Source organism: Oculina patagonica, chromosome 10, assembly GCF_052425735.1.
Source record: "Oculina patagonica isolate OP01 chromosome 10, crgOcupat, whole genome shotgun sequence".
Classification (NCBI taxonomy): Eukaryota; Metazoa; Cnidaria; class Anthozoa; order Scleractinia; family Oculinidae; genus Oculina; species Oculina patagonica.
Genome location: NC_135767.1, coordinates 14,272,443 through 14,298,072, shown reverse-complemented (window position 1 = coordinate 14,298,072; position 25,630 = coordinate 14,272,443). Strand labels below are relative to the sequence as shown.

Below are 25,630 nucleotides of genomic sequence, written 5' to 3'. Positions count from 1 at the left end.
TATTTACAATACTACCAGCTGATTATCACACTAATTTATTTTTGCAGTAAACGTACATTTTAAATGACTCTATTTTTAATTCTAATTACATCTGTTTACATAAACGTTTCATTTCTTCACTACAAAGCTTAACGCCTAAACTATTTTATTCACAGGTTTTAAAATGAAAATTGCTTCGTATTTTAGACCATTTCTTTCTAAAACTTTTTCAAAAACCTACATTCAGTACGGCTTGAATCTACGTAAGTCACGGCTGTACGATAGTCTTGCGGGCTCAACTGGTCTTCTCTTGAACTGGTCCGGGTGGAACATGGGAACCAGGAACGATGAACGGCTTCTAAACTGGTTGGACTTGAATGACGAGTAATGGTAGTCTGCTGTGATTGGTCGACTGCGCGACTTATCTTCTAACTGGTTTTCCAGCACTGGGTAGGACATACGTTCAGCTTGCTTCCAGTGATCTGAAGGGGACTGGATCAGAAACTGAGTTCTCTCACAAGGCATGACTCTAGTGGCAGGACGCTCAAACTGGTTTGACGGGCTGGTCTGACGGACGGATGTGAACTTTCTTCCTTCTTTTCTTGATTTGGCTCGTCGGTTCTGGAACCAATACTGGAACGAAAACACAAATAAATTGTTAATTGCATTCAACAAAAAATCAACCTGATCAACATGGCCTTGAAAGTTTTACAATAATTTTCGAGTAAAATTACTTTTATTGAAATGAATAAAAAATTCTATACGACGATAAACCTTTTCTATGTGTTTTTACTGCAAATTAATCGAAGTACGATAACATTACAAAACATGTTAAATTGGTCATGTACAGGAAATTTTATTTCATATTGTGCGAAACTTGATTTGATAACTAAAGTTAACTTTTCTCTGCGTATGTTTGTAACAAAATCCATAAATTGTCACACAGATAGATGACAAAATAAAAAAAAATCAATTAATGGATTATTGTCTAGATTTAACACACAATTTAAAGTCTTCAAAATATGGGGAAAAAATTCATTGTTTTTAGTTTTAAACCGTTCATTTGGGTGTCAAAATGCAGCACATAAATAATTTGATTGACTTTTTCAGGGGTCAGAATTTTAGTAGCACAAGACTTTCACAACATAATTAAATCTAACTCACCTTCAAACTTCTAGCCGGGATACCAAGTCTCTGAACCAGTTCCTCCTCATCTTCACTCATCAAATATGGCCGCCGCTTGTACGCTCGCTCCAGCTCCCACACCTCAATCGGCGAGAAGGTCGTTCGCTGTCGCTTCTTCCTCGGTGGCTGCTCGGAATGTGTCGATACTTGATCGGGATCGCTGTCGCAGTCGCTGGTGGAACTTGTGTTGTCGGAATAAGGAGATGATCGTGGGCTGGTATCACTGTAGCTGTGTTGAGGACTTGCAGTCGGAATAGAGTGACGACATTCCACCAGTGCTGTTGATGAAAAATGAAACACTAACATTTTTAAATAGCTCCAGTTTTTGAAGTAAGATTTTAACTAACAGCCGGTAATCTTAACATGTGCACGGAGGTGAATTTGAGTAGTCTTTCGTTTGTAATAGGACATAGAAAGGAAATGAAAGGAAATAAAAGGAAAAAATTCGAAAAAGCTGCTCCATCGGCTTGTGTTCTCAAAGCATTTCTCGATCGTTTTCTCAGACTTTTACTCGATGAGACACGTAAATTGTATCTTTTTCCACACACATCTTTCCACAAGATGCCTTAACGCTATTTTCAGAAATTTTACAAGGTATCTCTTCTTAAAAGTCAGTCTTGTTCAACTGTGGTTTATTTTCCTAGCTAAACATTTACTTGTTTTAATTTTTGGTTCTAGACGAGGCAAGTGCCTCGTGTTGCCTCTTGCTAGTTACGGCCCTGAATTCTCGCTACTAAAATAAAATCCTTTCATTCCTTTTCTTCAACTGATTGAGAGGGTGATTTTGAAGAAAACAGCTTGATAATACCACTAGAAACTTAATTTGTAATTGTCAGTGACCTCGGCTCTTTTGGTTCTGAATCATCCTAGTATTACATAGTGACCGCATTAGTAACATCTTTGTTTACAGAATTGCTTAAGTCTGACTCACCAGAACATGTTGGCTCTTGATGTGTTACGTCATTCTCTAGACCCAGGATCCTGCTGATGGAGAAGTCAGTCAGCGATGGACAGAAGACTGGTGCCAAGGACGGAGCACGGACAGGAAGACTGGGTAAAACCGCAGAATCCACGAGAGAAACAACTGAGTTAAAGTAATGACTCTCCATTACAACTGAGCTGATAAACTTGTTACAGTAACTGCTGCACAAACTGAATGAAGAGCCCATACAACCCCAAACCTTATTTATACACTGACAGCCGTCAATCAACGAACAACAAAGCGGTCCGACAAAACTGGTTTTTCGGCCGATAACTAACGAAACTAACTGTCGGCCGATAACTAAAGAAATTCAACAATTTAAAACAAACTTTTTCACCGCTCAATAGCGGCTACAGAATTAAGCGGTAACCGCTCGTTTCACAATGCCCTAGCCGATCAATTATTGGATTTTCTTGTTTAAACCGTTTTTTTTTTTTTCTGAATAGCTCCTATCTATCTTATGTCACTTTTGAGAATTTATTTCGCATGGGTGACGATTCTTTTAATTCTCATCACTCGTCTTTTCATAGTTAGTAACTATGGTCTTTTTGGTAAGGTATCAGGTATTGTACGAATAAATTAAGTTTGATCGTTATTGAAAGTTACAGAACATATCCCAGCTTTGTTGTAAATGTAAAAAAAAACTGCTTGAAGGAAACTTCATACAACATTGCTCAATAAGAACAGAAATATTTGTGCTAAGAACCCAGAGAACAGTATGCATTAATTCTCAGTCTGCGAGCGATGTAGATATGAAGTAAAGAGAAAGTTATGGGTTTCATTTTCGAAAAATTTAAAGGATAAGGTACAGCCGCTAAAATCAAGCTGAAATGTTGTCCTCAAAACTACACCGAATAAACTTAACTAGCCTGCGTGGCCGGCGTCCGAAGGGGAGGGAGAGGTGAAGTTCGAGCACGAAGCGCGAGCGAGAGAGAGCCCGAAGCGCGATCGTTTGGGATCTCAAACGTAGCGCCGGGCCCGTAAAGGCAAAGGTTACTGTTGTCCCGCGCCGTGAATTTTTATTACCGGCATGCTCTTTTCAGATCATTTCTATTTGAGTTTGCGCAACTGTTCATTGAGCATACCGCTCTGTTTATGGCATACGAAAGTAAAATGCGGCCATACCCTGAAAAGTTAAATTTTGGACTTTGCGTTCTTAGAAGACCCGCGCGCGCAATCGTTGTTCTTATTTCTTTTTCATTTCAAGTTGATGTTCTTTCAAAGCATGATAGCTAGGAAATGTACCAAGATCAAAATTTTATAACTTTCGCCAAGAACGCACGATTGTGATTGCCATCTGTAATGTCATTTGTGGTTTGCTTTGACTTTTTTATTAATAAGCTGCTCCAAGTTGTTAAACTCAGATTTTTTTTAAATGCTGCAACAAAAAGAAGTGAATTAATGATACTGCTTAGCCAATTTGCTGCCATTCAAAAGAAATTTTGGCCGCCTTTTTTAACTTCAGAATACGAGCGGTGTTTTTCATAAAACGAAAGATTTCAATTTTCGCCGCTTGCAATAAATGAGGAAAGCAATTTTATTAAAGTTCAAAACTAAAACTCTTTACATGTTTTAAGAAACTCTTTGTATCTTGACTTTACAGCGCGAAGAAAGAAAAAAAATAAACGACTTGGTCAAGTTCTGGAGTCCAGAAGGTTCGTCCTTCTGATCCAAAATGGCGGCCGGTCAAGAATCCATGCAGAAGAGAGTCTTTTGCTGCGTCTGAACCGCGGCGTTCGGCAGAGAAGTTAGGCGCTGAAAAACTTCTTACAGTATACAGTACAAGTATTTTTTAACTGACGTATTCTTATGACTCGCCTCCCTGCTGACACTTTCAAAGTACAACAGTTCTAGAGGGGAAAAAAGTTAAGTACTAATTCTACATCGATTAGCCGTCAAAACCCAAACGGGCACCTCTCGCTCGCTGTGTTAAACTGGGGGAAGTCATCCGGATATAAAGTTGACGATAAGATCCATCTGTACCCAAACCACCCCGCTTCTTGCTGTGTTAACAATGAATAGAATTTCCGTGATAGAAAAGAGCACGCGTTGCACGCGTGGCTGGAGAGATTGTACCCGCGTTTCGCGTGTTGCACTCGTTTCGCGCGCTTTGCTACTACGAGCTAAGTGTATTTATGCAACTGAACAATTTTACACAAGCGACAGTGTACTATCTATATCTAAATCCAAAAAAATTGTTTTGGCTACCTTCTACAGCAAGAAAAAATGCAATTTTTCAGTGGTCAAATCTCGGTGTTTTAGATAACAAACACATATGTTTATCAAAGATTTTCTAAAGTTCATTCTTTGGATTATCAAGTTAGCGACTTAGCACGTACGCTAAACCAATTGAAACTTCGATTTATAAGCAGTTCCGGTCGTAATCCTTTTTCAAAACATTTGCGTTTATAATAATCAGTGATTAGCTACCATAAATCGCTTTTGTCGGCGAAACCAGTAGCTTACTTGTATATGATTTCTGAAAGATGAAGTACTTTTTGTTAGTTTTCAATTGGCCTATTAAAAGTTCTTCCCGTGAAGTGAAAGTATATCACTTTAATTAACTTTGTTGGGATTTAAGCGAATAAACCTGTTGCCATAGCAACGGAAATGTCAAATGTTGTGCTGCAATGCATTTACCCTCAGCTCTTTTTTTTTTTTCAGACAGAATCCTTTGTCCGAAGAGTCTAATAATATAATAATAATAATAATAATAAAGACTTTATTTAAAATGAGGGTAACACTAAATAACAAAGCTAACAAACCTGTGGCCCTCCAAATGTTAATATAAACTTTATATCTTTGACAATGACATGTCGGTATTTCAAGGGTAGACTTTGCATTTAATCGCATTACTCGCCGAAAAGATAGTTTTTAAGTTTGTTATTAGTTTGTTTAAAAAACAAACTTAAGCTTTTCCGGTTCTTAATCCTTCTCATTCATTCGATCATGATAAAGACTTGTTTGATCTTCTGCAATCGGCTTTAACTACCGGTTTTATGGGGTTTCGTCCAAACTGCGAAACATGAAGCCTTCCGCTATTTTTCAGTACCATTAAAAAAAAAACGCAGGGAAACGTGAAAAATCCTGATGTCGTATTTCGACCAAAATACTGATATAGGTTGCGGGATCTGTGTAATGAAAGAAACTTTGATTTGCGTTATCCTTGATTATCCGCTTGATGAACTGATATCAGCCACAAAATTGAATTGAGTTTTGTCGGCAAATATAACCCGATATTGCATGCGCGGTCAAAGTATATCAGTTGTTTACTGAATATAAGTTTATTATTTTAAATTTAAATATTATTAACATTAGACGCGGAATGCGTGTAGCTTGGTCTGATTTCCAACACATATACCTTATTGTTACTTATTTTCGCGAGACTAAAGCTGCGTCACACTAGGCCGGAACATGGTTAGTCTAATCACGAATGAAACATGTTTTTTTGTGAAAAGTGTTCACATCAGGCAGTGCATTGCGCGAATCATGATTGAAACATGATTAGTCTGATCATGATTGAAACTACCTCACGAGGTAGTTTCAATCATGATCAGACTAAACAAATTAAAAATGGCGGACATGCAGTAAGGAGGCGAGTGCCTGAAAAGCTTCAAATTTAGGCCTTCTATGTGACCAAATGTTTATTTAAAATATTGGCTTATAAAGCGATACAATATGAATAGTCCATTTTACAGTTGACTGCTAAGTGACCTGGCCTTTGAATGGTAGTGAGGCTGGAGGTGACCCTGCATTGATACAAACCTCTCTGCTTTATTATGTAAATCCAAACTAGTTAGCATCAGAACAACATGATTTACATAACAAAAGTAGTGAGGTCTGTATCAAAACAAGGTCACCTCCAGCCTCACTTCCATTCAAAGGCCAGGTAACTGAGCAGACAACTGTAAAATGGCCTATTATCGGTGATGGATAGAAAGCAGAATATTTGGCAGAATATTGCCACGCTGCAATGCTAAAAGTAAGCAGCATTGCAGCATTGCAATGCAAAAACAAACTTCACAAACTAAAAATTTTCTGTTATTGACTGATAGCACAAATTCTGACAATACTGTCAGTCTGTTCGAAGGGCTTGAAAATAGACAGAAAGACAAAGATTTAATGGAAACTTTATTGTAATTTCGAGCTATATTTTTACGGTTAAAGTGTAAAGATTTATGCAAGAACCGTGAAACCGCATAAATTACACACCAGGCATGAAACGTGTTTGATACTGACACCTAATGTGAACAATGCAATAACAAGCATGTTTTCTAACATGTTTCGGGCTAAATGTGAACGCAGCTTAAGTTTTCGCGATTTTCGCGGTTTTCAAAAAAATGGCGAAATAAGACCCGCGAACATTTATTTTAAACACAATTGAAAATATTGGTTTCCTGCTCCGGATACACAAGCCTGGTTCTCATATGATCGTCCCGATCGTCTCTGTCGCTTCTGTCGCTTCAAAAAGTTTGCTTGCTCCAATCACCTCAGACTTTGCAAACGACAGAAGCGACAGAGACGATCGGGGCGATCATATGAGAACCAGCCTATAGTTTAAAGGGGTTAAACGATCGGGGCGATCATATGAGAACCAGCCTATAGTTTAAAGGGGTTAAACGTTTTTTATTGTTTATTTTAAACGTTTTTTATTGTCGTTTTTATCTTAATTACGCATTTTTGGCCAATTTGCGAAAATTAAGTCCCGCGAAATATGCCCGTTCCATTTTCGCGAAATTAAGTTCCCACGAAAATAAGTAACAATATGGTAAAAAAAGACGAAACGGATCGGCTAAGTTAATCTGACGGAGAGCTATTTTTTCTAACCCTCTCTGTCCTGAGCCCGAAATGTTAAGTCTCCAGAATTATAAACAGTATTAAATCAGTCTCCAGAATAAAAAGACAATATCGCTTCGTTGTCGATTTCTGTATTCTCGTCACCTCTATGCTTGACAACTTCGGATAATCTTCGTTAATCTTCGGTCTGGAAATTTCTCAAAATAAAGAAAGTTGCTCGAGAGGAAAAAAGTTGCTCGAAGAGGAAAAAGTTGCTCGGAACATGAAAAGTTGCCAAAAAGTTGCCGAGCAACTTGTGGAAAGCCCTAACTGGTCCTCGAAAACTAGAAAATAGCCTCATTGTAAGGGAGCGTGGAGCTATGAAGCTTACTGCATTTACAAATGGAAGCGACTTAACGGAAAAGAAACTGAACTTCTATATAATTCCGGTACAGCTTTAGAAAGTGTTAGGGAGGAAGGTGGAGGGGGGGGGGGGGGCGGTGGGGCTTTACTATATCGGCCAAGGAGGTGGGTGCTGATAAGAGCGTATAATGAGTTCAAGCTTATGCCTTCTAAAGTCAAGTATATCGAGAACTTATAAATTATTGAGTCAATCAATATCATCACAGCAACAAAAAATAAGTCTGTAAATCAACTATTTATTACATTCATGGACATAAGCTATAAAATTAAAACTTTATTAACATGTAGTTAGCGAACCTTAGGGTAAAAAATCAGAAAGAAAGATCTGTCTGAACTAAAGCCGAGAAACCTTAACCTTAACTTGTCTAATGTTCTCTTAAAAATCCACTCGCTAAAGTTACAGCTGCAACATATTCATCTAACGAATGACGGCTTTCTCTGATTGAAGAAGGGAAGTTTGTAAACATGGGCTTGTAAGGCAATTGAGTAGGAATCATCGATGGTGAACTTAAGAATCCCGTTGCCATGACATCAGCTTGTGGTCCGCTTGATGAGCCAATCACAGGGCTTGCACGGTCCTTTGCTTTGCATTTCAGCGCCAAAGCGGTGGCAGTGCTTGGCCTGATGAAAGAAGCGGGAAAAGTCCAGGTTGGCACGGCACTCTGTGGACGGCGGCAAAATGGCGGGAAAACAGGAGCATGTGCAATGGAAGATGCAGCTTCTTCAGTTCCGTGACGTTTGTTCTTAATCCCATGTCTGCGCCATCTTGAGCGGCGGTTTTGAAACCAAACCTTTGAATTAATAAATAAACATGTGAATTAACTTGTGAATGAAATCAAAGATAAAGAGATCGTATTGTTGCTAGGCGACAATGGTTATCGTTAAGAAAGCAAAAGTTTGTTTTAAACAAAAATTGTAATATTAGGAAACTTAAGGTATTCTGTAGGACGTGCGCTTTTTTGCAGACGCTTCGCCACTTGCGCGCAGATTTAGACTCGATCAATTTTCATCCTTTTCGATTCTGTTGTGCTTTCTTCTGCCATACAACTTATTATCATAAGATTATAATTATTAGACCATTGCGGCTCCTTCGGGCTCACTTCGAAAGAAGAATTAGAAAACAACCACACTTGTTCAGCGAAAACCCAAACGTGCTTCAACCTAAAATCTACTTTTAGCAAGTTCAGACATCTTCAACGAGCCGTCACACTGAAGTTCTGAATTGGTCGGTAAGAATTTTAAAATGAACAAAACCACGTGAAGTAGTTTTACATGTACTGCCGTCCGCCTTGCCATTAAGTTCCTAACTCTTAAATATAGTACGTAAATATCAACTTTAAACTTGACAAGTTTAAATTTCTTTTTTTTTAAGTAAAAATTAAAGTGTTTACTTCACTTTAGCGTTCTACCAACTTTATCAAACTTTAGGACTTTATGGCTTATCCGCGCACAACTGGGCATTATGATTTATCTATAGCAGCTTTTTCAATACGGCCGGTTAACTCAACAATTTTCGCGCCATTTTGATTTCCTGGTCCTCTCGTCAGCAAATAATGATTTATGAAAAAAAGGCTGTCTTACCTGTATTCTATCCTCTTTGATGTTTAACTCCTCGGCAAGTTGTTCTCTGATGATGATTCCAGGAAACTTTTCTTCCATGAAAGATTCTTCCAAGCGATCAAGTTGTTCTTCAGTGAAAGCTGTTCGCCGGCGTCTCTGACGCATTCTATCACCTGGAAAAGAAAAATTTCACATAAATATACCGCATTTTGATGGTAAAACATAGTTCTTAATTAACAAGACAAACTACCGCAGACAAACTAACGCTAACCCGCAAAATCCACGGGACGTAGCTACTTTAAATAATTGTCATGTAAAAGATTTTATGCGAAACTTCTCAACAGCGTTACTGTTTTAAACAGTTTAAACGAAAGAATCTGAACGAACTTAGTATGTGTGAAACAAACCCGCACAGCAAATTACCACGCTTACGCTCGAAACATCGACTTTTTCAAATTCGCCAAGTCGGTTAACGAATATACTTTTTATTTTTGTTTCGACAAAGGGCTGACGCATAAAAAAGTAAACTTTAATTAATTTGCCTCATCGACTTTATGTCAATTAAAAACTAAACACAGTTTAGCTAATTCACTTACCGCTTTCCTGAACGTTCAGTTTCCTTTTGTTTTCTCCTAAAACCATGTTTCAAATCAATCTTCGCTTCTTCAGTTGAGTTACTAAAGCAGACGTTGTTTCTGTTTACAAGTCAAGCGAGATTTATTTTTGAACGCGCGCGCCTTTGCTTTTAAATGGTTTTTCACAAGTAGGCGGGCGTTAAAGGAACAATAGAACTGTCAATCAACACATTAGCGAGAAGTCACACTTCCAAAACGTAAACTAACATAAATTAGATCAACATGAAAACTCATTGTCTTTAATGAAGCACGCTTGAATTAAGTTTGTAAACAACTGTTTCTTTTGTGTTGTGTGAAAACAAAAGATTCATCAAGTGAACTTTTTCCCTTTTTTTTTCGATCTTTTTTGTAATGAACCTTGATCGGAAGCTCGGTTCAGAGTCTTTACATAAAATGGGTCACAGTTTCTATCAAAATAATTTATAATTGAAATTTGTTTTCTAACGACAGATTTCGTAACTAGATATATTGTAATTACCTATACATGGCAAAAATCAACTTGAAACAACTTGAAACATGAAAGCTACATAGGTGGCCGCCAGAATGGTATGAAAGACATGTTTTAAAACCTTTTTCTTGGAAAGTTTGAATAATTTTCCTCGTGACATTTTCTCACTTCGCAAGGACACGCGCGAACAATAATAGTTCAATAAGCTTAATTGACAATTATTATACACGCAGTGCCTCTAATGATCTTTTGTTAAAAGTTTAGAGGTGCGATGTTATCATGTTAGCTTAGGAAAGGTCACGCTCAACGAAATAAATTCGTCTGGATATATGAATTGCTTAGTTGATTATCACTTTGCCTTTGATAAAGGCAGATAAAAGTAAATAAGCCGCCGTAGCAAATTTGGAAAAGCTAACGTTCCGAGCGTTAGGCTTCGTCGGGCAAAGTTTTCAAACTCGCTAAGGCGGTTTACTTACATTAGCGACATAACGTAAAGTTCAGTTCTTTCCTTATGTCGTTATGCTTATGTCATTATGTTCCAACTATGTCGTTATGTTATGTTGTTCACACTGGTTACATAAAACATCAAACTTAGGTGTTTTTTTTTTTTTTTGCATTCGTGTGACCTTGTCGTTACATCGCTAGTTTGAACCAGGCCTTGCTTTACAGGCTGCAAACAATTTTAGCGATTTTTTCTGAGCAAGATTTAGCGACTATTTAATTAGTTATTTTCCGATAATTTAAAAAGAAAAATAGTGATATCGTGTAAAACAGATTTTAATGCATTGCCAGAAAGAACAAAGTTACCAGCATCCTTTTTTTAAGGTCATTGCCCTGTATTGCATTGCGCATCCTTACTGCGCAGAATTTTACGCGTACTAAGCGCGCGCGAGCGCGCGCACATAATCAAAATGGCGGCTTTTCTATGTGGCTTAGTCCGCGAGAGAAGTAAATTGTCGCTTTCTCGTAAACGAGTCTGGTGACCTATCATTTTTTTCTCATATTTTGGGTGTAGTGATCAAATTCTTTCTGTAAAATGAAAACAGATCAATTCTTGTGTTTGAAAAATAAATTATCGCTAAAAACGTGTACTTTTCTAGTACTCGCAGAGGAATTTTAAGTAATTATATGGAATATACAAGGTCTTCCTGCTCCTAAACGAATCTGGTGACCCCCCTTTTTTATTTCAAAATTTAAGTTCCCTTAAAGTAATAAACCAGTAGGCGAAGTTTGGTTAAAAAATTGTGTTCAGTTCTATCTCAGGGCAATGACCTTAAAGAATGTTTTAGCGATTTTGGCCCAATTCGCTAAAATTAGAAGCCGCTAAGGTGCTAACAATAGTAATCAACTGTGTTTTACTTGTCCGCCGACGCTTCATAAACTATTAACTCTGTAGAAATGAATTGTTTTCTCGGAAGCAGGCGATTGTTTTGTAACTTAACAGGAATTTGCGCAACAAAGAATTAAAGTTTTATCCGAGGTGAAGAAATCGAGTGTCAACAGACCTATTGCGTTCCCATTAGATTTCTGCACCCAACCTTTCCGTCACTTGTTTTCGGTTGCGCGCGAATAAGTTTTCCACAGGCGCTGCTTTTACATGTAACACAGAACAAGAGTTATCATTTGAAATCGTTTACAACTCTCAGGGTATCCATTCATGCTAACATCATTTATATAAAGACTCTTTTTTTAGGCAGTGTCGTTGATAAGCAATGACCGCCCAAGTCTTTTTCAGTGAAGTTGTTATAAACGCTGTGTAGAATTTCGCATGCTGACGTTTCGAGCGTCAGTCCCTTGGACCGAAAGTACCTTCATACCTTAAATCAATTCCAGGTAGACAATTGGCTAAGTGATTCAATTGCCTGAAGTTTCGTTTGTTTTATTGTTTGTTTATTTGGGGCAGGGGGTTCAGAGATTTTGCAGTGAAAAATCCTTCTTTGAGGTATGCGACAATTGTTAAACTCGCGAGCTGTGTGAATGAAAACAAGATAGAATAATGTATGAAAGAGGTTAGCTTTCCTTTTATTTCAAAGATTAAAATTACACTCGATTTTCCTAACGACATTTATTCTCGCTATTTTATCGAAATGTCGTGCAAGGGGCACACACGAGACCAAAGAATGGCGAGTATCCGCGCGAGCTCAGAGGGACACAATTGAATGAAAGCCATCTTAGAATTGCTCATTCAAACAAAAAAAATATACTCCACTCTATGTATATGATTTGAAACGTTTTCCTTGATATACAACACATACGTATATCTGACATTAAATCCTACAAGTGTTAGACATACAAGTCTCGCGTCACGAGCAAAAACTTCTAGACAAAACGAGACTGTTAACTATACTGTTTTTGTCGTGTATTTCAACTTCTAGCATAGTACAAGTTATTTTTGGGAATATATTACCTAAGAACTACGTTTTTCAAAAAACCTTTTTAGCTTATCCCATTTCAATGTACCATATTTTTTGTCTCTCTGGGTACCAGCTTTTGAGCTCAATGTCCCACCCTGAGAAAAATTAACTTATATAGTTTTACTTTGCTTCATTGATTGTTGACATTGTTTACTGGATACATTGTTTAATCCCTGTCAAATGGATTTTGGTCATTAGATTAAGCACAAATTTGAAAAAGATCCTATAATTTGGTGGGAGTGCTTTAAATATAAAGTACTGATTGACAAGGTAATCAAAAATGGTACAATCAAATCAATTAGCTTGTGAGCAACCTGAGTTACTAGTTTTAGATATATTTCAGTGAAAAAAAAAACATAACAATGCTATTTGGAACAAAGCCCTATTGGTGTAAAATATTTATATACACAGTGCCGTAGCAGGATTAAATAACTTTTGGGGGCACATCACAAGTGCCAGAGGTGCGAGCTTCTAGGGGAGTTCGGGTGGGGGGGGGGGGGGGGCACTCTTAAATAGCATTTCCAGCCTTCTGAGAGCATTTTCCTGCAATTTTTAACTGACTTAAATCATTGAATATTTTTATTATGTGTTAGTCATTTTTTTTTTTTGGGGGGGGGGCGGGGGGGAGGCATGGCCCCTCCCCCATGCTTCGCCACTGACAAATTACAAGGCAATGCTAAGGTTCTTTAATATAATTTAACCTATCAACCCTATCTAAGAACTGCTTATGTAATGCAAAAATAACACCTCACTGCTATTAATGAGTGGTTCCAGAAAAATATCCATACCCACCCAATGTGAGGTCATTGAAAAAATTCCTAGGGTATAGGGGATCTCCAAAACTGGGATTTCCAGAGGGGTGGGTGGTTTTCAAATCAAAACCTTTTATTGGAAGAGGGGAATAGAAATTTTCTGGAAAAGCACACTTTTAAACATTTTTTTTTCTTATGCATCATGTGTCTAACATATCTGTTATCAAATCTTATAGGGTGTTTTCATGTCAGCCATGTTGGAGAAGTCAAACAAAATTTATTTGCATAAAAATATTTTTTTTCCTAAAGGAAAATCGTTCTATTACTTGACTCCTTCAATATGGCTGCCATGAACACACTCTATTGATAGGTTTTACTTGGAACCAATTTTTATTTCCTGTCTGTGCACCATATACAGGACCATGTTTAGTAACTACATGTGAAGCCTTGTTTTGATATTAAAAACAAGGCCCTGCTTGGGCACTATACTATATACAAGACCCTGTTTGGGTACTGCTTCATGGCTGCTTCACTAAGGAGGTGGATATGCTCCATACTGATAGGCTGGGGGAGCAAATGGAGGGGGAGGGGCACCAACTGGTGGGGGAGCACCAAAAGGCGGGGGAGGCCCACCCACTGGTGGGGGAGCACCATATGGGAAAGGAGCACCAGCCGGTGGGGGAGCGCCAAATGGTGGTGCGGGTCCACCCTGTGGAAGGAAGCCATAAGACGGTGGCTGGGGGTACGGAGCGGGTGCTGATGCTTGCACTGCTGTGGGGTCATATGTGAAGAATATACTATCCACATCTAATGGGTAATCTTCGCCTTTGTCTTGGTGAATGTATTTGGCTGACACGTCTGCTGATATGACCGGTCTCCAGTGGCGGCTTGCCAGAGCAGCAAATAAATGGCATATCAAATTTCTGCCATGGATTCCGTCATGACCATCGATTCCACAGCTCCATGGGTTGCCAATAAGTTTGAACTCAAGACTGGTGCCGTAAAGCTGTGTCCTTTGAACCCCAAGGAGATACTGAGATTGAATAACTTCTTGGCAAAGCTGAAAGACATAAGAAAGGAAAGCAAAATTTAAAAGCCCCTGCAGGGTTTCAGCCGTCCTTATATAGTCCCCCCCCCCTACCCTCTATAGGTATAGAGTACAGGTAAAGGTATTTCCTTAGTATACAGAAAAAATCTCGATTTGATTGATTAGAAGTGGGCACGCACAGGGTATCCGGAGTGGGTGCATGGAGTATCGGTAGATGTGATAAAATTTTTGCCAGACAATTGATTAGTGAAGACAAGTAAGATCGAGGAGCCTGGACTATCCGTAATCTGATTGGGTGATAATGATGACAACTCAAGTGCGTAACACGTGTGTGTGAGCTGTAAACAACCAGTTTACTCCAGACATAGTAGACTGACTATGGTACAGACTACAGTGCTTATTTGTCCAAGAACCTTTGTCTGTGATTAACAATAAGCAAGATTATGCCATTTGCCCGACACATTACTTGACCAGATAAAAGACTCATTGACAATCAGTCCACCACTGGCAGAGATTTGCCAGACAACATGCCACACTTGAGTTAGATAAAATTAAATCTGTAACTTACACTTGTAAGAGAATTTAAAAGAGTTCTCGAGATTCTTAAAACTCACGACAGATTTTTGCATTGGCAGAGGTGAGAAAATCTTTCGGCATTATTTTTGACTCAGCTGTGAAGTCAGTATGCTGGCTTGGGTTCCCAGCCCAAATATCTTGCAAACAGTTGGGCTTAAAAGTGCTAGTCTCGGGCTAAGTGTGATCCTCACTGAGATCACTCGTTACAGCAAAAGATGTCGAGACATTGCAGTTGCGTTCTAGTAATTAAATTCACTTGATCATTAATCTTTGAAAATATTTTACTTTGTAATGCTTTGTTTTGTTTAATATTCACTTGGGTTAGCAGTTCATCCTGAAAGTTTGATTAAATTTCCCAACCTCATCCCATCTTGAAGAAGAGAGGGCCAGAAACCATGTAATATTCTGTCAGCTCATCACAAGAATTAATATAAGCTGAAAGGAGCTGAAATGTGCCAAACAGAAAACTGATTTTCAACCAATTGAGCAAATAGAAAAGCCAAAATATTGAGCAAAAGAATTGACTGTAGTAATGGATGCACTGAAAAAAATATAAATTAACAGTGGGGGCAGCTGCAGTGATAACTATCCCTAGTGCTAGAATAAATTCTTGAGTCAGTCAACAAGAGGAAGTGTTTTGTCATATTTCCAAACACCGAAAAAAAAGGGTTGAAGAAACAATGCCCAGAGCGTGAGTGCAGAGCTGTGAACTCTAGCAGAACCTGGGTGCCACAGGTGACTTACTTTTGCCTTTGGGCGACTTGTATAACTTTGCTTTCATGAAAGCTTTTAAAAGCTGGACAGGGCCTTCAGGTATCCTGCAATTATTCTAAGAGCACAGCTTTGAAGTATAACATTTAGATGGAAGCCATTGAGCATTGCTTTATTTATATTAAACACTTACCTTTGTGACATCGTCTGGTGCATTTATCAGTCGCAGTTTGTCAGTCTCATTCAAGCTTATGCAAAAAAATGGAGATTGTCTTGGCTGGGACTGTCTGAAGAGCAGGCTGCTTTTATCTTGGTCTTTTCTTGAGCAGTCAATAGCAGCAGCAACACTCCACCCATATGCTTGCATGGCTTCTATCAGCTTTAGGACTAGAAATCTCGAGTCCACCGCCTCTTCACCTGATGCCCACCATGGAGTTCCACGTAGTTTAAACTGCCAGCTCTCGGCATAGCGTTCTTCTTTTTGGATGCCTCTGGACCAAAAAGTTTGGAGTACATTTCGTACAGCAGACACCAAGCCCTCTGGATTGCCAATCAGCCTCAGCAAGTCTTCGCTGTTAAAGCTAATTGTGAAGTGTGCTGGAATAGGCTGCGGCCCAGGCGCAATGTTTGGATCATGCTCGAAAAACAGGGTGTTTGCAGAACTTTTAAGGTTAGAATTTCCATATAACTTCCACTGTCGGACGAGAAGCTCGTTCACAAGAGTATGGAGAATCACTCTTGCATGGACTGTTTCCTCTCCATCAGCATGCCAGGCATAGCCTTTCAATTTGATCTTCAAAACATCACCCTCATAAGACCATTTTTGTATTCCTTTTGGCCAGGACTTCTCTACAACATCTTTGAACATCTGGTGAAGCTCCATCGGTGCATTTAGTACCATTAAAGTATCCCAGCTGCTAAGGCCCACAATGAGAAATGGAAGGGATGGGCATACAGCAACTGGGTCTTTCTTAAAGATCCAGGTAGCAAGGTCTGTCGTTTGCGTATAGTCACCAGCCATTAGAAGTCTCCATCCATCTCGGTAGAGCCTGTGTAGTACATTTGCTGCCATCTTCCTGGAGTCTACTGCTTCACTTGATGATGCAACAGTTGAGAATGGATTCCCTTTCAACTTGAACTGATGAACACCGTTCATTTTGAAAGTTTCTTCTTGTATACCTTTAGGCCATGATTCTTCAACAACTTGGCGGATAATGCTTATCTCACGATCTGTACCAAGAATGACACGCATCTTATCTGTTTGACGAATGGCTATACACATATATTCAAAACCCAGAGGTCGAGGAGGTAGGTTAGATTGATTTCCACCCATCTTTACTCGTATCTGTGGATGGGATAAATATGTACATATTATGTATTTATGTAGCGATATTAGAATCAGAAATGTAGTGTTAACAATGATAAATTAAGCCCAAGTTATCCTTGAGCAAGTAGTATGAGGGACAGCTGAGTTGGCTTTTGCTTGTAAAAAACAAGGGCATTAGGGGTAAGCATGTATGTCTAATGATTTTAGATACTCTAAGGGATTGCAGTTCAAAACCTTATGCATAACACAACATGTTAAACATAAAAGAGTCATAAATGGAAATGTTAGAGGTTATTGGCCCTTAATCAAGTGCCCAAAATCCCAGTCATAAAAATAATATTCCAAGAAAAAAAACTATCTACTACCGGTAATTAAAAACTATGTATGTAATTAAAATTTAAACACTACATCTCCCATCTCATGCCGCCAATTTATGAACCGGCTGCACACGGTTAATTACATGTGTATTGCCTAATAACAGCCTGTGTGTGGGTGAGTGGAAGGTATGGTGCCCTAATGGTGAGCATGCTGAACTCCGGATTGAGTGATCTGTGTTCAAAGCACTGCATTGTGTTCTTCCGGCAAGATACATGACTCTCACAGTGCTTCTCTTCACCCAGGTGTTTTAATCGGTACTGGCAAATGTTACACTGCAATGGACTAGCATCTTATCCAGGTTAAGTCTGCGTCGAGCCTAGTGGCCCATACAGGCCAGAGCTTATCCCGTTTTCCATAGCATGAAGCGACTAGAAATATTTTTACTCCCACCTGGATGGGATGCTAGTCCATCGCAGAGTTGTCCCCCCAGGGGGGTACTCTGGCTTGTAAGTGACGGGGATGATCGAAGGATTTTTTTGGGTTTGAAATTTTCGATTCGGGGATTTTTTTGGGTTGGAGAATTTGGCAAGTATTTTTTTGGGTGACTTGATTAAAATAGGGGATTTTTTGGGAGTATTAAAAACGAACTAAAGTGCCTTGACGGGGCCTTGGCGTATTTATGGTATGATGAATAAACACACAACAGCGTTCAATTTTTTATGATTTTCTTTGTGTTATATTATTGCCCCCAGCCCTTCCTGGCAATTTAGGGGTAATTTGACAAGGGATTTTTTGGGGGGTTATTTTTGGTCCAGGGATTTTTTTGGGTAATGTCGGAAGACTAAGGGATTTTTGGGGGTCCTGAGTTTTGCCTCCATTCGATCATCCCCATCATTTACAGGCCGGAGTACCCCCCTGGGGTTGTCCCCCAGCATTAGTTTGCCAGTAGCCATTTGCACACCTGGGTAGAGAGAGGCACTATGAGAGTAAAGCATCCTGCCCAAGAACACAACACAATGACCCTGGCCAGGGCTCGAACCCAGACCACTTGACCTTAAGTCCAGCACACTAACCATTAAGCCACTGCGCCTACCATATTATCCAGAGAGGAGTAAAAATACTCCAAGTTGCTTCATGCTAGCTACAGAAACTGAGATGAACTCCAACCTGATGGATTTATCCTTTACTAAGGGTGGGTGGCTGCTGCAGCGTGCTATGACTGGAGGGGGGGGGGGTGACAGTGTAGCCCCTCTTTCCAACAAAACTGTGCCCGGTATTGCAGTGCATATTCTTTCTAATATGCATACATGTAACTTTGCTTTTTTTTAATTGTCGCTAAGCTAAAATGGAATGAAGTGGATAATTTACCATTGATAATGGTCTTACAAAAATCCAATTTTCTAACTTGTTTTAAAACTGGCTAACTGATTAACTGTATTTAACAGTCCGGTCGGTTAGCCCGGTTATTTGTCCAAGGACTTTGGAAATGTTAACTTGCAAAAACTTGATGAGCATTTATTCGAGCTTTACATGTACAGCTGAACTAACCAAATAAAATGCCCCTTCTTGCCCTATGCATGTTCTACAATGGGCCATTCCATTTTTTAACTGCACCCCCTACCTCCTTACAGAGGGCATATTTTGGTATGGTCCAATGGACCCCGTCAGAATCTCTAATTTTTCCAATAAATGGGGGATTCAGAAGAAACATTTGAAGAAAAAAGATCTCATTGGAATTGCTAGAGTGAGAAATTTGACAAAAGAACTGTATAACACACCTGTCGGAGTCAGTATTTTCAGGAGCCCATGGTATTTTCTACATATTGGGCCCTTAGGAATTTACAAATTTTGTAAATCAGCCCTATTGAAATCTAGTTAAAATTGAACTCGGAATCTGTCAAAATCAGTTTTTACTAAGGGCCTGTTTACATGGAGGTCGGGGACCCCGGGTAAGTAAGGTAACCCACCTAGATAGGGTAACCCACCTTTCCACACAATCTCTCATTTTTTCTTGATCACTTTTATATGATAGGTGGGGAAACTGGCCTAGGCGGTCGCCCGGCCTGTCGGGTAGGGTAACCCTCCCAGCCGGGGTTGCGTTTTTTCTGTGTGAATGTTTCAAGGTGGGGTAACCAGCCTACCCGGGTAGACTCATGTTTAATCTAAAAGTGCGCCAAATACAAACCACACAAGATATGGCTGCCTACAGCTTCAGATATGGCTACAAACCTGGCAAGCTTTTCCTATAGTTTCATCTACCCAATGTGGAACGACAGTGCAAAAGATGCTTGAAGAATTAAAAGTAAAAGTGAAGCATCAAACGTAAACCTGAGAGAGTCTCGCGCTTCGACTGTAAACAACGATGACTTCGTCAACTGCTTCGACTACTTTGCCTAATCAACTAATCAGTTGAAAGCACAAGATGAGAGAAATCCGCCGTAAATATAAAAGATTACAAAAGAAAATGCGACTTACAAATTTCTTTCTAGGTGGACCTTGCTTGCTCTTTATGAAAATTTATAAATTGTCATTGTATAGACTTCGATTTTCTCAGAAACCAATTCAGCTCCGAAGTTCAGTAACTGAGTCTATGAAACCACTGAAAGAAATGTGAGAAAGATATCTACAAAGCCATTTTGTCTGTTTACGCTAACCTCCTAAGAAGGTCACTCCGGGGTGGTGGGCTGGATAAGATTGCATGTAAATGCGAGCTATTAAATTTTCGACCACGGCTGGGCGGGTTACCTCACCTACCCGGGGTCCCTCACCTCCATGTAAACAGGCCATTACACTGAGCCCTGTCGGAATCTGCAAAAAATCTGCCCACCCACCACGGGTGGTGAGGAACATTTTTGGAACGTCTCAATGCAAATCAACGAAAGATGAGGGTTGAAATGAGGTATTCGACTTTCATGTACCGGTACGGATGACACCAGCCAAATCACAATTCGATCAAAGGAATTAAAATGGGGAAGCTAAGAATAATCTGCTAATTCTAAAACTATTCGAAATTTTGATTTATTAAAATCAAGCTCGATCGATCGACACGATTCAATTCAAATTTGCATGAAATTATCGACTGTACTGTACTCAAATGCGATTAAACGCGAGTTTCATTTCTTCACTACCGATAGAAAATGAAGGTTAACACTCAAAAATGTCAGAAACAAACCTGCAAGATTCAGTCGATCCTTTGATCCTGCACACTACAGCCACAGACTTCTGTATCGAACGAGCAAAGATGGCGTTACGTCAACACCTACTTGTGCATATCACAATGTCATGCTTTGGGAACGAGGCTAGATGTGGGCGTGACGGATTTGTTTGTGGGCGTCACAGGCAACCCAATTTGTATAACCCGTACTGAATAGGGAGGGTAACCTGCGATCAGGCGTTATTTTTCTCGCGGCGGAGGGGTCGCGAAAAAAAGAAAGCCTGATCGCAGGTTATAGGGAGGGGGGTCGTTAGGTGGTACGTCGTATAGTCCGCAAACCGCCATATTTTGTTCCTAGACCGCAAATTGTTTTTGTTTTCTCCTAAGATTATAAGACCGAACCCGAACCCGCCATAATTCCTTGACCGTAAACCGACAGATAAATACGGATATACCCGCAAACTGACACTCAAAATTAGCTTAAAACGCCAAACCGCCAGAGCATAATCCCGGGGGGCTACTTGGGAAGGTTTGATACGGGGAGGCTCCGCCCCGAGGTCCAACCCCTTACCCTTTTATATACCATTTTGACAGAAAAGGCACCCCTTTTGTATTCCTTTTATTGAAAAAGGTACTCCTTTATACCTAAATAACATGGCATACCGTAGAATTCCGGTTATAAGCCCTGGGCTTATACAACTTCGTAAGGGGTTTTGTATGGGCTTATAAGTGGAGGGGCTTATATCCGCGAGGACTTATAAGCGGAATAAAAAAACGTTCCGAAACGGGCCACGGGAGTGTTTATCAAAATACGTTTTTAAGTTAAAAACGCATAATAAAGCAACATTTAGCCATGTTCAGTACTGTCATTCGGCAGAGGGGGGCTTATATCCGGGACCCGGGAGTCTTATAATCGGATGTATTTTTTTGTTTCCAGGTTGATGGGCCTATAACCGGGGGGGAAGGCTTATAACCGGAATTTTACGATATACCTAAAACAGGAAGTCTTATTCTCATTTTTTATGTAGCGTTTAATAAATTAAAATGATACAGCCATAAGGTGCGTCTGTTCGAAATATTCTTATTAAAGGCCCCTTTAAATAACTAAATAACAGATTTCCCTACCCTTTTACACACCTAAACTTAGTGCCCCCCCCCCCCCGGGAGTACTTTATAGACCCTCATCTCTGACCCTCATATATATTGCCAGTGATCAAGTGGAGGCGTTGCAGAGCTCCCCGGCCGTCAAAGATTCCCAAAGACAGACTTTCATATAACAAAACAACAACAACCGCAACAACCTATCATTTTATGCAACTAGTGCGCTGTGTGTTACAGGGGCCTAGTACTGGCCCTGAAGAAGACTAGCTCTGCTAGTTGAAATAGTGGCAAATAAATCTTGCCCTCCTGCCCTCTTGCAATCAATCTGGCCTGTAGTGCCTAGGGCTTTCCACAAGTTGCTCGAAATTATTCAAAAAGGCGCTTGAAACGTCTGAAAAAAGGTGCTCGAAAAATGCTCCAAAAATAAAAAAAGTTGCTCGAAAACTGCCCCAAAACGCTGTTTTTATAAAGAAAATTTCTCCAAATATATGCTAATTTTCCTTTGAAGGTAAGATATTCAAGCAGTCTCATGAAATTTCACTGCTAATAAACTTTTTAAGGCAAAAATTTGTTGACTTACTAGAAACTCGTGAAGACATCGATGACGTCATGTTTGCTAACTAATTTTGTAATGTTTTAATGGAGATTGAGTCGTAAGTCGAAACGTCTTCGGATGTTCCGCGAAAACCTTCGGCAAACTTCGTTAATCTTCGGAAACGTTCGTATGGACTTCAGACAACACCCGGACAATCTTCGGAGATCTTCTTGGGGATTACTTGGGCGGTGAGTTCCTTATGGAACCCATATTATCTGAGTGCAGTGTATTAACGTCGTGGAAGATAATATCTCTTATTGGGTGGTGAGTTCCTTAGGAACTCATGTTATCTGAAGGCAGCATATAAACATCGTGCTAGATTATTATGTCTTACTTGGGATGTGAGTTCCTTATTGAACTCATGTTATCTGAGGGCAGCATATCGACCTCGTGCTAGATTACTAGGGTAGTGAGTTCCTTATACTCATATTATCTGAGGGAACCATTTTAATCTCGTGCCAGATTACTTGGGTGGCGAGTTCCTTATGGAACTCATGTTATCTGAGGGCAGCATATTAGACATATTAGCTAGATAATTATTTCTTACTAGGGTGGTGAGTTCCTTATGGAACTCATGTTATCTGAGGGTAGCTGCTAGGTTATTACGTCATATTGATTAACTCGAACTGTTTTTCGTTTCCCTTCAGAGTTCGAGTTACCGGGATCATAATAATAACAATCTTTTATTAGGAAGCTCCATCACTAAAAGTGGTTTACATAGAGGTCCTAACACTAGATATATATTATATAATGATACAATTAAAATCAATAAATTAGAGCTAAAACCAAAATATATAAAACCGGAATATCACTACGGTATTTTACGTGAAAAATGCACACAGAATGCGTTGATACACACACAGTGTGCTATTAAACATCATACGAATAGACTTTTAAGGCTTTCAAAAAATTCTTTTAGGTTGTACAATGGAGTCAATCATGGCCATTTTTATATATTTTTTTTTTATTTTTTAGTTATAAAGCAGTTAGTGGTTTGAGAAAAATACTGGGGTGTGATAAAGGTGAGAATTTATTTATCCTGATCAAACCACTGCATTATAACTGACCGTGCAGTATCGGCATCCAACAAGTCATCTATGAGCTTCTCCAATGCTTCCAATAATCGATCAAAATTGTGGGTCCCTGTTAATGGATTTTTTAATCCACCCCTCTTATACCTTATTTAATTTTGGAAGAAATTTTTTATAACCCCCTTAAAACCTAACAGGAAAAAATCATAGCCCCCCTCTGCATAAATTATGAACCCCCCTAGCCTCGTGCTAGATTATTATGTCCTACTTGCGGTGCTGAGTTCCTTATGGAACTCGTGTTATCTGATGACAGCATGTAAACCTCGTGCAAGATTATTAAGTCTTTCTTTGGCGGTGAGTTCCTTATAGAACTAATATCATCTGCGAGCAGCACATTACTCATCGTGCTAGATTATTATGTCCAACTTGGGTGGTGAGTTCCTTATGGAACTCGTGTTATCTGATGGCAGCATATTAACCTCGTGCAATTAAGATTATTATGTCCAACTTGGGTGATGAGTTCCTTATGGAACTCGTGTTATCTGATGGCAGCATATTAACCTCGTGCTAGATTATTATGTCTTACTTGGGTGATGAGTTCTTTATGTAACTCATAACATTTGAGGGCAACATATTAACCTCGTGCTAGATTATTATGTCTTATATAATTACTTGCGTTGTGAGTTCCTGATGGAGCTCATGTTATCTGAGTGCAGCATAATAACCTCGTGCTTGATCGATTATTCTGTCTAACTTGGGTGTTGAGTCCCTAATGGAACTCATGTTATCTGAGGGCAGCATATTAACCTCGTGCTAGATTATTATTTCTTACTACGGTGGTGAGTTCCTTATGGAACTCATATTTTCTGAAGGCAGCATATTAAGCTTGTGCTAGGGCTTTCTAGAAGTTGCTCGAAATTATTCAAAAAGTTGCTTGAAATTTTTGAAAAAGGTGCTCGAAAGATGTTCCAAAAATCCAAAAAAGTCGCCTTTGATTGAAAAAGTTGCCCAATGCAAAAGTTGCCCCAAAATACAAAACGCTGCATTTCATAAAGAAAATTTCTCTAAATAATTGCTAACTTTCCTTTGAAGGTAAGATTTCAAAGCAGTTTCATGTGATTTCACTGCAACAGAAAATTATACTAATAATCAAAGATCTCTTAAAGATACGGGAGAAATCGTGAAGACATCGATGACGTCATGTTTGCTGACTAATTTTGTAATGTTTTTATGGGGATTGAGTCGAAAGTCGAAACTTCTTCGGAGGTTCCACGAATATCTTCGGCAAACGTCGTTAATATTCGGAAACGTTCGTATGGCCGTCGGACAACACTCGGACAATATTCAGAGATCTTTGATCTAGATATTTCTCAAAATGGAACAAGTTGCTCGAAATAAAAAACATTGCTTTAACCCTTTCACTGCCAAAGTCGACTTTTGTCGACATTTGGAGGAGCAGTCAATGAACTACTTGTGACGTCATCAATTTGATAGTCAGCAGATTTTGGTGATATGCATCTGATAGAGCTAGATTTGACCTTTTCACAGAACTATTCATTTTGCGTATCGGTCGCAACTTGACAGAGCTGATCGAGAAAAAGTCAATCACTTTTTGGTGCAAAATCGGTGCTTAAACAGGCCAAAACACCTGTAACAGATCGAGGTCCTCTTTTCAGGGTCTACCAATGTTTTAATCAAAACTTTTTTGGTCTAAAAGAAGGACGGATACAGTAGAAAGGAGTGGAAATAACAAAGCCGAGAAAAACGAAAAGAAAAGGAGCAAGAGAAAAAAATGGAAACGATTTTGCAAAAATTTTGGCTTATGCGCATGCGCAAAAGTACAATTTTGTACATTTGTCCATGGAATCTTCATCAAAATCTTGCTGCATTGTGGAAAAGTGCTTTTTAAGCAAAGTTAAGGAAAATTCAGGATCGTAGCACCAAAAATTCAGTTTAACGGTAAAAAAAACCCTGTTTTTGGAGAAATTTGGCCCTAAAAGGGTTAAGGGGAAAAAGTTGCTCGAAATATGAAAAGTTGCCAAAAAGTTGCCGAGCAACTTGTGGAAAGCCCTAGTAGTACCCCCATCTAATCAAAGATCTCTTAAAGATATCGACGTTTTTGCATGAAGTTAGTATGAGTAGAAGGTTTATCCTGGGCATTGTTGTTCGAACATATCATGGAAGAATTCAAACGTCTATCAGTTCAAGCATTTTTTTTTTATTTTCGCGGAGGAAATGCTGTTTTTGTCAGTCGCGACGGCTGGGCGCTTTGCGACTCATATACTTTGGCTTGGTTAAAAATTATAACCTTTGACGTTTGCCTTTAATCGAAATAGTTGTTTTCTTTCGAGTTAGAAAGATTTCTACTCGGCTTAATGCAGGGTCGGCCAGACCCGACAGAGTTACCTTTTGTCTCGTCACGCAATCTTAACCCCACATTGAGAAGAAAATTTTCGTTTGGATATCGATATTATCAAAAGCCGCTTCTCCTCGCGTTATTCTTTACCTTACGGCTACACATGCCATTTCTAACGACTACATTTCCAGTAAAACAGTTGCTGTTTTTTTTCTAATGGCGATGCATTAATTTCTGAAGCAAAATTTTTCAGCGTTTA

At 39.2% G+C, this 25,630-nt stretch overlaps 5 protein-coding genes across 5 annotated transcripts in view; 1 reads left to right on the top strand and 4 right to left on the bottom strand.

The window, feature by feature from the left end:
- LOC144629146 (homeobox protein SEBOX-like) overlaps window positions 1-2,310 on the bottom strand; it is a 41,546-nt gene extending 39,236 nt beyond the window's left edge. The window contains exon 1 of the mRNA XM_078487346.1: window positions 2,096-2,310. Within this exon, the coding sequence (XP_078343472.1) occupies window positions 2,096-2,273 (178 nt within the window). The 5' untranslated portion in view covers window positions 2,274-2,310. The remainder of the gene's footprint in view (window positions 1-2,095) is intronic.
- LOC144629101 (transmembrane protein 121B-like) overlaps window positions 1-25,630 on the top strand; it is a 272,095-nt gene that overhangs the window by 235,610 nt on the left and 10,855 nt on the right. The window lies entirely within an intron of this gene.
- LOC144628719 (homeobox protein SEBOX-like) lies at window positions 114-1,470 on the bottom strand. The gene is made up of 2 exons (XM_078486847.1): window positions 1,144-1,470; window positions 114-612 (listed from the first exon to the last, which is right to left on the bottom strand). The coding sequence occupies exons 1-2, from the start codon at window positions 1,468-1,470 to the stop codon at window positions 223-225; spliced, it is 717 nt and encodes a 238-aa protein (XP_078342973.1). The 3' UTR covers window positions 114-222.
- On the bottom strand, window positions 7,664-9,233 carry LOC144628937 (paired box protein Pax-6-like). The gene is made up of 2 exons (XM_078487058.1): window positions 8,927-9,233; window positions 7,664-8,136 (listed from the first exon to the last, which is right to left on the bottom strand). The coding sequence occupies exons 1-2, from the start codon at window positions 9,068-9,070 to the stop codon at window positions 7,711-7,713; spliced, it is 570 nt and encodes a 189-aa protein (XP_078343184.1). The 5' UTR covers window positions 9,071-9,233; the 3' UTR covers window positions 7,664-7,710.
- LOC144629028 (uncharacterized) lies at window positions 11,985-20,400 on the bottom strand. The gene is made up of 3 exons (XM_078487186.1): window positions 20,307-20,400; window positions 15,683-16,834; window positions 11,985-14,214 (listed from the first exon to the last, which is right to left on the bottom strand). Exons 2-3 carry the CDS (start codon window positions 16,820-16,822, stop codon window positions 13,687-13,689), a joined length of 1,668 nt encoding a protein of 555 aa, XP_078343312.1. The 5' UTR covers window positions 16,823-16,834; window positions 20,307-20,400; the 3' UTR covers window positions 11,985-13,686.